The 12,175-nt window shown below is 45.9% G+C and overlaps 1 protein-coding gene across 4 annotated transcripts in view; it reads left to right on the top strand.

Moving 5' to 3' along the window:
• The window catches only part of prkcz (protein kinase C, zeta), a 163,739-nt gene that overhangs the window by 87,952 nt on the left and 63,612 nt on the right, over positions 1 to 12,175 (top strand). For all 4 annotated transcript variants that reach the window (XM_084015391.1, XM_084015394.1, XM_084015392.1 and 1 more), the window contains one exon: positions 7,745 to 7,830. In XM_084015391.1, coding sequence (XP_083871517.1) covers positions 7,745 to 7,830 — 86 coding nt within the window. The remainder of the gene's footprint in view (positions 1 to 7,744; positions 7,831 to 12,175) is intronic.

The following is a 12,175-nucleotide window of genomic DNA, read 5'->3' as shown; positions in this document are numbered from 1 at the left end:
CATCACCTCAAGCTTAACCTGAATAAAAACGAACTCCTCTTCATCCCAGGGAAAGACTGCCCTCGCATGGACCTGTCGTTCACTGTCGAGGGCATCACAGTATTGCCGTCGTCAACTGCGAGGAACCTGGGTGTAATCCTCGATGACCAACTATCCTGCACCCCCAACATCACTGCTGTGGCCCGATCCTGCAGATTTGCCCTCTACAATATCCGCAGGATTCGGACCTTCCTCACAAAGGATGCAACGCAACTCTTGGTCCAAGCACTGGTCATCTCCCGCCTTGACTACTGCAACTCTCTCCTGGCCGGACTCCCGGCCTCTGCGATTAAACCACTGCAGCGTATCCAGAACACTGCAGCACGCCTTGTCTTCAATCTACCCAAATTCTCCCATGTGACCCCCCTCCTCCGTGACCTCCAATGGCTCCCTGTTGCAGCACGCATCCAATTCAAGACGATGACACTGGCCTTCAGGGCCATCAATGGAACGGCACCTGTCTACCTTCAAACACTGGTCAAACCTCATGCCCCGAAGCGAGCACTTCGCTCCTCTACTTCAGCTGGCCGGCCGGTACCACCCTTGCTGAAATCAAACAAATGTCGCTCAGCAAAGTCCAGAAAGTCCAGTCTCTGTTCTGGCGCCTCAGTGGTGGAACGAACACCCGACTAATGTCAGGACAGCAGAGTAATTTGCCATCTTCCGAAAAAGGCTCAAGACTCACCTGTTCAGACTTCACCTCGACTCTACATAGCATGACCCACTAACACCCCCCTCCCCCCCCAAAAAAACAACCCTTACCTATAGCACTCTGATCGTAGCACTGTTGCTCTTGAAGTACTACTTTACTCAGATGAGGACCTAACACTTGTTCTATTTAGCTCTTACTTTATCGGCAATGATACGTTGTGGTTTCTTTGTTTCCTTCTTTTGACAAATGTACTTATTGTAAGTCGCTTTGGACAAAAGCGTCTGCTAAATGACCTAAATGTAAATGTAAACCTGTCTCCCTGCCACTCTTCTTCCTCCACCAACCTGTCTCCCTCCACCAACCTGTCTCCCTGCTACTCTTCTCCCTCCACCAACCTGTCTCCCTGCCACCCTTCTCCCTCCACCAACGTGTCTCCCTCCACCAACCTGTCTCCCTGCCACTCTTCTCCCTCCACCAACCTGTCTGTGGAGACTTTATCAAACTGTCTTGAAGCAATGAAACAGGAAGTAGAGTTTTGTCCACATGAACTGCTGCTGTGCAGACTGTGCCCCTGTTGAGCATCAAAGGGCCTCAGGGCCATTGCTTTCATCTCTCCGTTTCATTGGAATTATTCAGAAAATAATGTGGCACTTAACAAAAGACTACATTTCCCATGAACCCTGCAGGACCATGGGTAGAGCGGTGGATGCGTACAGTCACATATGGCTGATTGCTGCTGCTTCCTTAACAGCTCATAGAAACATACAGTCATTCTGTGTTTTATCTGAGTAAAGGGCTGCTGGTGGTCCTCACTGCTACTGTCCTGCGAGTGAGAGGAATGGTGTCTGGAAGGGAGTCAAGCCCTCGCAAATGTCCCAGAGAGGTCACCAGCAGGACACCTACTCCTATCCCCCCCCCACACCAGCAGCAGCATGGCAGGACTGTGTGCGCTGGCCTTTGCATCTGGAGGTGTAGTATTGTGTTGTGATTGATCGTTGGTCTTGTCTGCTGTGGATCTTTCACTCTTTCTTTCTCTCATCCCAGCACCTTGGCAGCAAGTAGGTCAACGCTGGTCATCCTCCGGAGGGAGCATTGTGATAGGTCAGCCCCCACATCATGAACTCACGTTTTCATTGGATGCAGCAAGCATCTGCTATAAGCAGAGGGTGTGTTGGGATTGATAATCTGATTATTGTGGGTGAAACATGAAACAATAGAAGAGGCCGGGAGATCCCACCAGTGTATTTGTCTTTAGTTGTGTGGTTCAGTTTTGTGAGAATATTTACAGCATCATGAGGACGGGTCGACGGCAGGAGCGGACTTTGGCAGAAGTTAGCAGAAGTTAGCGGTCATCATGAAACTCTCTTGGTTCATTTCTGCTCATATTTCTGACTATTCAACAGGAAACCAAACACCATCCTGTCTGCTTTCATGACATCATCCAGAGGTGCACGGTGGGTTTCACCAAGCTGGATTCACTGGACCCACGAGGGCTGGTTCACCACAGCTGGAGGAACCCAGAATAAACTATTTATCTTTGATTTAATATCAATAACCAGATGAAAAGGATGCTGAAATAACTCCATAATGATGGTGATCAGTAAAAAGTGTGAAGTCATGCTTTGTTAGGTCTGTCTGCCAAGACCACATGATAACTACTTTTAAAATGCTGTTTTTCTGAGTGGAGTCTGGATAACATTGTAGCTACTCCATCAACACTCCAAATAAGGTCATCTAGACATAAATACTTCAGAGACCTTGTTGTTTGGACCACAGACAGTCTCTGATTTCTCCACATAGTCTGGTCTGGTCTCTGGACTAATGTGGTCTACTATCTAGACCTCTGGGGGACCACAGACAGTCTCCGGTTTCTCTACATAGTCTGGTCTGGTCTGGTCTCTGGACTAATGTGAGCTACTATCGTAGACCTCTGAGGGACCACAGACACAGCATTTTCAATATCAAAGAAGCATTTTTTTCAGGATGCTACACCATCGAATCCCACCAGAGGACATTAGTCCAGGATGCTTCAATCCTACCGAGGACTGAGTCTTTTGTTAAGAGCATTTTGAAAGACGCTTGCGTGTATGTTTCATGATCCTAAAACACCCACAATCCTTTTGCGCATGATGCATGTAGTGTTGTCCACATTGTAAACTGGAGGAAGCTATCAACCTTATTATTTCACCTGAGCAGTCAACAACTTCTGTTTCTGAGAACATTTCAGGTGAGCATCTATTTACTGGATCTTCACAAGGCATCTTTTAAAAGATTGCTACGCCATTCGTCTCACAGCGCTCAGCGAGCTATTAATATCGCTGAGGCCGACAATGAGAGAGAGACAGAGAGGGGGTGGGGTGGGGGGGGGGGGGGGGGGGAGCAGAATGTTATCACATCTAAGTGGGAGCATTAAAGCTTTATTTAGACTAAACCAGAGTGATGGAAGTGGAAAGACAAGATCTTACCAGGACGGTTTCATGAGTTTTCTCATGAAGTTTGAATGAAGTTCCTATCGGCAAAGTAAGATGATGGTTTTGCTCAATGGAGTCTGGTAGGTTCAAGAGAAACTGGCTGTTTCTTCTCACATTTAACAGGATGAATAAAGGTTTTGCTGCCACCAATCCAGAGTTGGTGATGGTTGAAACAGGGAAAGAGTTTTATTCTTCTGTTTTTCCAGTTCAGTCTGAGAACAAAACAGCTGATGAATTAATTGTTTATTTTGCCCATTCAGAGTTGGGGATCATTGCAACAGTGGAAAAAGCTAACCAAGCTAGTTCAAATGAAGCATGTTTTACAATGGAGTGGTGGCTTTGAGAAGAGCAACTGTTAAAATGTATTTTGTTTATTTATTCGTAGGCTTATATATTTTCAATACTGTTTTGGGGATGTAAAAACAATATTCCTACCAGAAATTGTGATGTACCGAATTATTCTATATGAAGAATTAATGGGGGCTGCACATGGTGTAGTGGAGAGCAGTGTCGCCTCACAGTGAGAGGGTCCTGGGTTCGATTCCTGTTTCTATAAAACGTCATCCAAATGTGCTTAGGTACTTCCTATTTTAAACAGACTGCCAAGATAATTAATGTAATATACCCCAATTAAAACCAGAGGTGTATGAATGCATCTGAACATCTGTAATGTCTCGTCTGTTCATCAACACCTTACGTGCTGCAAGTTACCACTTAGTCAGAACATCTGTTGCCGTTAATATTTAATTCCACTTAGTGTTTGGCCTCTGACAGGTGACATGATGAGTAGGTTCACCTTCCTCACACACACACTGGCCTCCATCTCCATGGTGCCCACTGATACAGGCATGGGGCAAGAAATACTGGGTAACTATGGAAACACGCTGCAGTGCTTCTCCAAGCAGGCGGCGCTTTGCTCTAGAGGTCTTTAGTTAACAGGATTAGAGGGGATTCGCAGAGGAGTGGGCTCAGCTTCGCTCTGATCTCCGCCGCCCAACGCAAACCTCCATCACCTGGATGTAGAGCAGTTCAGTGGAAGTGGTACATAATAATTACCATGATAGTACCAATCCAAGTACCTTTAAGTGATACTATATAAAGCACTTCATTCCATACTCATCGTGACACTGACGCTATGTGTGTGTGTGTGTCACAGCGGCTAGCTAATTGCCACCGCCGGAAACATAACATCTACCCTTCAGGTCCCCTGTTAGCTCTGTCAGCACTGTTGCCATGGTTAGCCCTCTGTTGGCTGCTAGCCACTGGCTCTGACTTCTGCGTGTTCACAGCCGGTTGTTTGGGTTTCAGCTGCTGCAGCAGTGAGCCAATCACGTCGCAAGATAAATAGTGACTTGGCGCTTGACCGAAGAAGTTTGGATGCTACTTGGTTGTAGGTGATGGAGCAGTGACACCCAGCCCACCGCTGTGGCTTCACCACGTCTACATCTACAGAGCTACAGGAGGTTTGCCGCGTTGTGTGAAGTATCTGTTGTTTAAATCTGTCAGTGTGATTTGCATACAGAGATGAGCACTACTTCAGTGTTGGCTGGCTCTCTGTGCTTGGCTGGAATGTGAGCCTGTAGAACACAGTAACAATAGCCAAGGATGGGGAAGCAGACCAGATTCTTAGCTTGAACATGAGGGACGATGTGAGTCGTCCTGTTAATACCATCTGGAATAAAGGTTCACCCCAGGCCATGAAAATGTTCACACACCTCTGCACCCGTTGCTCCAGAGATGAGCAGCAAATCAGATACATGGCAACATGCCAGTGTGTTGAACCCAATTCTGCACCATGTTGGTATGTTGAACCAGTTTCTGCACCACGTTGGTATGTTAAACCAGATTCTGCACCATGTTGGTGTGTTGAACCAGATTCTGCACCATGTTGGTATGTTGAACCAGATTCTGCACCATGCTAGAATCAGTTCATGCTAGAAGTGAGGATTTGTTGTTTAGATGCACTTTTACTTGCAGACAGTATCGTCCCCACAGATAACTGACTATAGCTGAACTGTGGCTACCATAGCAACAGAGGCAAAGATGAGTGAGTGGTGGAGATCACAGCCGCACCCATTACCGGAGCAACCAACCAGACTGGGACACCAGTAGAGACGGGGGAGGCACTCAGCTAGTGAATAATTATGAAGTCATGAAGCCAACGCCTGATGTGGTTCAGCCAACCAGCTCTCTTCATGCTGGGGTGCTTCTTTGGTGTTGTTGTTGTTGCCAACAGCAAAAGGCAACATGTTTATTGGCTGATCATGTTTTGATTTGAATGGCAGCATGGCATCCATCAATACTTGAAGCTGCATTGTGCAGGTGTGCTACTCTGCTGTATGAGCTGGTTGTACACGTGAAATTTACTCAACACTGGAGGACCGACGATGATAACAAGCTCATACTCATTTAAAATCAGTTCAATCAATACTTGTGTGCATGCAGGTAAACATAGACAGTGTATAGCTGGAAATATTTTCTCTCTAATTTCACTTCAAACTGTTGTATTCATTTTGAACTCAAGCTCTTAACTAAATTAAATATTAGTCCCTACTTTTTATTTGTCAAGTATTAAATTCAAGCAGGAGTGTACAAAAGACTTTACATGCATTATCTAGAACAAACATTTGTTAGAAATAACAAGATTATATTCAGAGCCTGACTGATTAAAATATATTACAAAATGAAGCAGAGTGCACTGTCACTTTAAATAGCCCCACAACGTAGTTAATACACCACGGTCTGTGGCAAAATAACAGCCAGTTCGCTGATGGTCAAAACTATAAACCAGTACAGAAATACCACCAGTATCAGGCTTTAGGCAGGCATGATTTCATTTAATTTTCATGACTTGGATCTACGTAAATATGTGAAGTGAGTTGCAAAAGCTGTCTCACTCACTATGGCTCACTATCGCTGTCTCCCTATCATGGAAGAGAAGTGAAAAATATAACCAGATTTTTGGTTATATTACTGGTTCATCCTCGCCAGAAACTTCATTTTTAACACATCACCATAAAGTTACAATTATCGCCCAAATCTATTTGTTACTGTATAAAGCCTGAACGCTCATAATGTAACTCAATGCGACCTCCGTGAATGTGGTGAGCTGGTAGTTTTGTTATTTAATGCTCACATTGTGGATCGCAGACTAGAAAGAGTTAAAGCCAGTATTCAGATTTCATATTGTTACTGAATGAATCGGTCGCTTCAGAGGGGTCTGGGTTCTCTCGGAGTGTTCACATCCATGTATGCGCAAAAATGCTGAGTCATTGCTGAGATCATTTGTTGGGCTGAAATAGACCAAGTGTGAAAAGACCCTAAATGTTCTGTTGCTAATATAAAATAATGGTTGAATCTACACACTGGAAGAGGACCATTACTCAGAAATATGAACAACAGACTGATGACTATTATACTCACTACTAGTTCACTAGTCAGTTCTCCATGTGGTACTGCTGACGAGACCAGTGAGACACATACATGATAATAATATATTTACAGAGACGCTCACAAAGTACTTTGAATGTGCTGCACGACTGTTTACCAGAGGAAGTTAAAAGCAACTCAACAAATAGTTACTATGGCTAGTCCAACAGCTGCTGTTGGTGGGAGTGACATCAGCAGACCCATCTAACGGCAGACCCGTCTAACTGCAGACCCGTCTAACGGCAGACCAGTCTAACGGCAGACCCGTCTAACGGCAGACCCGTCTAACTGCAGACCCGTCTAACGGCAGACCAGTCTAACGGCAGACCAGTCTAACGGCAGACCCGTCTAACGGCAGACATGTCTAACGGCAGACATGTCTAACGGCAGACCCGTCTAACCAACATCTTGACCATGTTGTTTCAGCAGCATTTTAAATCCTTGTTTGATAAGACGACAGAAGTTTCAGCACATGCCGTTTATTAACAGCTGACTAGCTGCTCCTGTTATTACTGTATATAGCTACACCTTCATGGTCCCATTATGGAGCACTGATCATTGAGTTCATCCCCAGGAGAGGAGGGCTGGAGGTATAGAGTGGTGAGGGAGGGAGTAGTGTGTGTGTGTGTGTGTGAGCATGCACATGGTAGACCAACATGATATGTGTCTTCCTCTCGAGGTGGAGCCACAGGAACCTCTCCTTTTATTGCTCTGTCTCCTCTCCCTCCCTCTCCTCTACATCCCTCTCTCTCCTCTCCCCCTCTCTCTCTCTCCTCTTCCTCTCGCTCCCTTTCTCTCCTCTTCCTCTCTCTCCCTTTCTCTCCTCTCCCTCTCTCTCCTCTCCCCCTCTCTCTCTCCTCTCCCGCTCTCTCCCTCCCTCTCTCTCCTTTCCCCCTCTCTCTCTCCTCTTCCTCTCGCTCCCTTTCTCTCCTCTCCCGCTCTCTCTCTCCTCTCCCTCCCTCTCCTCTCCCTCCCTCTCTCTCCTCTCCCCCTCTCTCTCTCCTCTTCCTCTCGCTCCCTTTCTCTCCTCTCCCTCTCTCTCCCTTTCTCTCCTGTCCCTCTCTCTCCCTCCTCTCCATCTGTCTCCCGTCTTCAGCGTCTCCATTCTCCGTCAGCATGCTGATCCTCTACAACTGTTTCCTCTCCCTCCTAGAGTCGATCTACCGCCGAGGGGCCAGAAGATGGAGGAAACTCTACCGAGTCAACGGACACCTCTTCCAGGCCAAGCGCTTTAACAGGGTGAGTGTTATACCTCGCCCAACAGCTTCTTCGCCATCCAGAAGACTTTTTGAGGTGTTTTGATGCTCATTGGAATTCAATGGCAGCAAGTTTAGTTTAGCATTAATGTGAGCATCATGAAACAATGTAGGGAAGCTCTGAATGAAGAAGAGGCTTCAGTCTGTGTGTCTGATGACCGACTGTGACATCATACATGCGTTTCTCTTGAGGATTATTTCACCTGCAATGACCTCATCCACACGTTTCTATTTGAAATTGATTCTCGCCGTGAGACCAGGAGACAACCTCCTGTTTGAAGGTCCTTAAAGCTGAATTCTCTCTGCCGGCCACCAGGGGGCGACTCCTCAAGGATTGTATAAAAGTCTATGAGAAAATGGTCCTACTTCTCTCTTGATGTATTATCTCAGTCAACATTGTAAACATGAGTTTATGGTCTCAATCTCTAGTTTCAAATCTTCTGTAAAGTTGACCTTGAATCATGAAGCTAACTTTGTTAGCAGATTCACACCAGAATCCAGATGGATCCAGATCCAGTAAGGGTGCTCATCCACCCGTCGCTCCTCCACACTGCAAATATGATATCAAGATGGTGATGACCAAAATGCCGAACTTGAGGCTTCTAAACTGGAGTCTACGAACCAACGGCAGCAGCTTCACACCAGAATCCAGATGGATTCAGATCCATATCTATCTGCAGTAGATATTATTCTATTTCAGCTGTGGTTCACCAGCTCCTCTAGTCGTATCTAGTGTTTGAGCAGCATCTGTTATCTAATAAACCGGTTATGCTTGTTTCATTGATGCAGATCTCTCTCCTCCAGCTGCTACCTTCAACTCCAAACCCATTCTGTAGTTCACAACGGCAGAAGAAACACATTAATGCTATTTCAATTAGGCCTTAAGTACCTAATGTGTTTTATCTGAAGGGGGAAACAGGAAATCCAGTCCTGCCACTTCATGTTAGTATTGTAGCGTATGTCAGATGGAGCCAGATCATATAATCATAAGTACCATACAGTGGATGGATGTGTTGATGGTCGATCTATGTTCCAGAAGCATCTAGTTGAGTCCAGCTGATAAAGGTTTTAACATCAGCTCTGGTGGATGAGGAGGTTTCATCTTGCCTGCTAACGTTCAATAAAGCGTCAGAGTGGATGTCTCCACCAGGAAGTGGATGAGCTCACTGGCATCTCGCTGACTCAACACTTTGCTGGGGGGTTGGCTAGGTTAGTGTGCAGGACGGAGGTCACATGACCATCAAGTTGTTGGGTTTCGTCTAACAAAAGACTTTAAGTGAAACTGCTTGTGTTGGTTTATTTGTTGAAATCTGCCAGATACAGTCAGCTGTTTATTGTTTGTTTTTATCGCCCTACCATAAAACCCAACATGGTCCCTAATGGTCATATAGTATATAATCCATGTGGATGTACTGGAGGAGACAGGGTTGTTAATGGTTGTTAGCTGTGAGTGTTTGTTGCCAGACTGGGTTCATTCCTCTGCCAGCTTCCAGCTCCTGGTTGGCTCCCAGTGTCATCCTCAGCATAGAAATAAGCCCAGAGAAGTAGGTCACATTTCCCTCCCTCCTTCTCCTTCCTCTCACTCTATGTCTGCTTCCCTCCCCACCATGTGTGGACTGTGGAGGAGTTATCTTTAACTCTAATGTTACAGCTAAGTGTTAAAGTCATCTTAGTAGCTTACTGCATTGGTAGCGTGGTACATTTACATTTAGGGCATTTAGCAGATGCTTTTATCCAAAGCGACTTACAATAAGTACATTAGTGTGAAGAAAGTGCAACAGTATATCTCTATCAGTACAGTAAGGATTTCACAAGAACAAGTTTCAAGCAGTTAACCAATAGCTGGTATACAACAGAGATACAACCTGCAACATACTAGTCAGCGCCAGTACATACAAACAAGCAATGAGTACTACGTTTTTTTTTTTTGGACTCTGAACGACACGGTCTTGAGTCTCTTACAGAAGATAGAGAGGGACTCTGTGGCCCTCACATCAGCAGGGAGATCATTCCACCATTGCGGCGTCAGAACAGAGTAGTTGTGACTTGGCTTTGCAACCTATACTTGCTCTTAGTGACGGTGGTACCAGCCGGCCAGCCGAGGTGTTTGAGCAGAGTGCTCTAGCTGGGGCGTGGGTTCTGACTAGGGCTTGGAGGTAGGTCGGGGCGGTTCCGTTGACAGCCTTGTAGGTCAGTACCATCGTCCTGAATCTGATGCGAGCTGCTCGTCGTGCTGCCGTGTTCTGGATATGCTGCAGAGTGCAAGTGCTTGGACCAAGAGCTGTGCTGCTTCCCTTGTGAGAAAAGTCCAGATCCAGTGGATGTTGTAGAGGGCAAATCTGCAGGATTGGGTTAACACAGTGATGTTGGTAGTGCAGCACAGTCGGTCGTCCAGTATCATGCCAAGGTTCTTCGCAGTTGATGAAGGACATATTGCAGCGTCCTCTACAGTGACCAGGAGGCCCATGGCAGGACAGTCCTTCCCCGGCACGGTGAGAAGCTCAGTCTTGTTGCCTGGTAGCGACCTGTCAATCAGCAGGTAGCCCTGCCCCCTAAAGCATCCCCTGCTTTCTGGTCTGTTGGACTCTAATGACCATACTGTACTAAATGAACATCATGCTGGATTGAAGAAGACTTGAAACTAGAGATTGAGACCATAAACTAATGTTTACAATGTTTACTGAGATAATACATCAAGAGAGAAGTAGGGTCATTTTCTCATAGACTTCTATACAATCAGAGAGGAGTTGCCCCCTGGTGGCCGGCAGAGAGAATGCAGCTTTAAGGACCTTCAGCTTTGGCTTCACTGTTCAGAACCGGAGGTTGCTGCCTGATGGGTGAGGGTGAGTAGAGGCAGAGCAGGCAGGTGAGGGATGGAGGGAAAGTCCGAGGCCATCTGGTGGATGGATAGGAGATTGCAGGTCCATGGGAACAGGGACTGAGTCACCGACTGTGACAGATGTAGCTCGGTGACGGGACGTTTCGGTTTCCTTTGATCATTTTGGTGATGGCCCAGTCTATTTGCTGACCAGGAGCCTCAATAATTTTGTATCCTGTTGACCTGATTTCACTGCATGGATTCTGTAGAAGCCATTGGTCAGTTTGTTCTGATGAGTTTTCTTTGTCGGGGTGAATCAAGCGCCACATCATTTCCCAGCATGTTAGACCAGCCAGTTTCCAGGCACTCATATTATCTGTAATGATGTCTGCTGGCTGCAGGGACGACTGTAAATCAATAAAAGCTTTTCTCATCTACTCATCCTTTATTCCTGAGCTGTAGGCGGCTGAAGGATTCTGGACCTCCACAGCTCTGCTTCCACATGAAGCATCTATACAGTAATAACAGGAGCAGCTAGTTCCAGTCTGGCTGTTTGACAGTTTCCCCAAAAATATAATGCGGAAATTATGTTCTTCCTATTTATCTATGCTGGTGGATGCTTCAGTTGGTTCCATGTCCTCAAAAAAGTTTTTTGTTGCTAAATCTGGTTCTGGTAAGACTGAAATAGTGCTGCATTCAACATCATGTAGACATCTCTTGATATGAATATGTGGTAAATCCTGGAAATAACTATCCCAAAGCATATCTGGGATTACTTCCACCCCCCCTGCAGCACTGAGCAGATACCCAGCTGAAGAACTTTTGATTCCCTTCAACAACAGCAGTACAATAGAGGTACTGCAGGTTTATTTGTTAAATATGAGAACAAAAGAATAGAAAGAACAAGATAATAAGAAATAACTTTGCTATTAACAAACTTGTAAATAATCTGGTTTAGTTATTCCAACAGTAGTCTGGCTTTGCCAGCAGCTTCTCCACAGTAAAAGGTCTGCCTACAGAATATCGCATCGCCGGGATCGGGGGAAAAAACGCTCCGGCTGGTTTTTATTTCTTTCCACCAATCACAATGGTCTTGGGCGGTGCTAAGCTTGGGAAGCTGCTGTGGTGCGGCAGCAAAATAGTGTCGGGAGGAAACTTGTTTGGATGGAATGTCGAGCCCCGTCATTAACATATCTGATTCCCCACAAAAGAACACTCTGCATAAAACCTTAAAACACGCATGTGGACTGTGTGACGAGAACAAAAACATCATTTGATGGTCGGTGACCCGGCGGTGAAGTCCGTCTATACTTTAGCTCACTGGACTCATTAAAAACACCAACATTTTGCTGGCTGTTTGTAGCTCTTAAACCAATATCAGGAAGCTCGTGTGAAGTGGAACAGATCGGTACGTCGGTCAAGTCAACGTCACTGGAGCATGCTGCTGCCAGAGTTTAGAGATGAACCAAAACAACTCCAGCTGATGACGGCCGTGTCAGAACACGGATCA

Source organism: Eutrigla gurnardus (genome assembly GCF_963514095.1).
Source record: "Eutrigla gurnardus genome assembly, chromosome: 8".
In the NCBI taxonomy this organism is placed as follows: Eukaryota; Metazoa; Chordata; class Actinopteri; order Perciformes; family Triglidae; genus Eutrigla; species Eutrigla gurnardus.
This window is presented reverse-complemented; position numbering and strand designations above follow the sequence as displayed.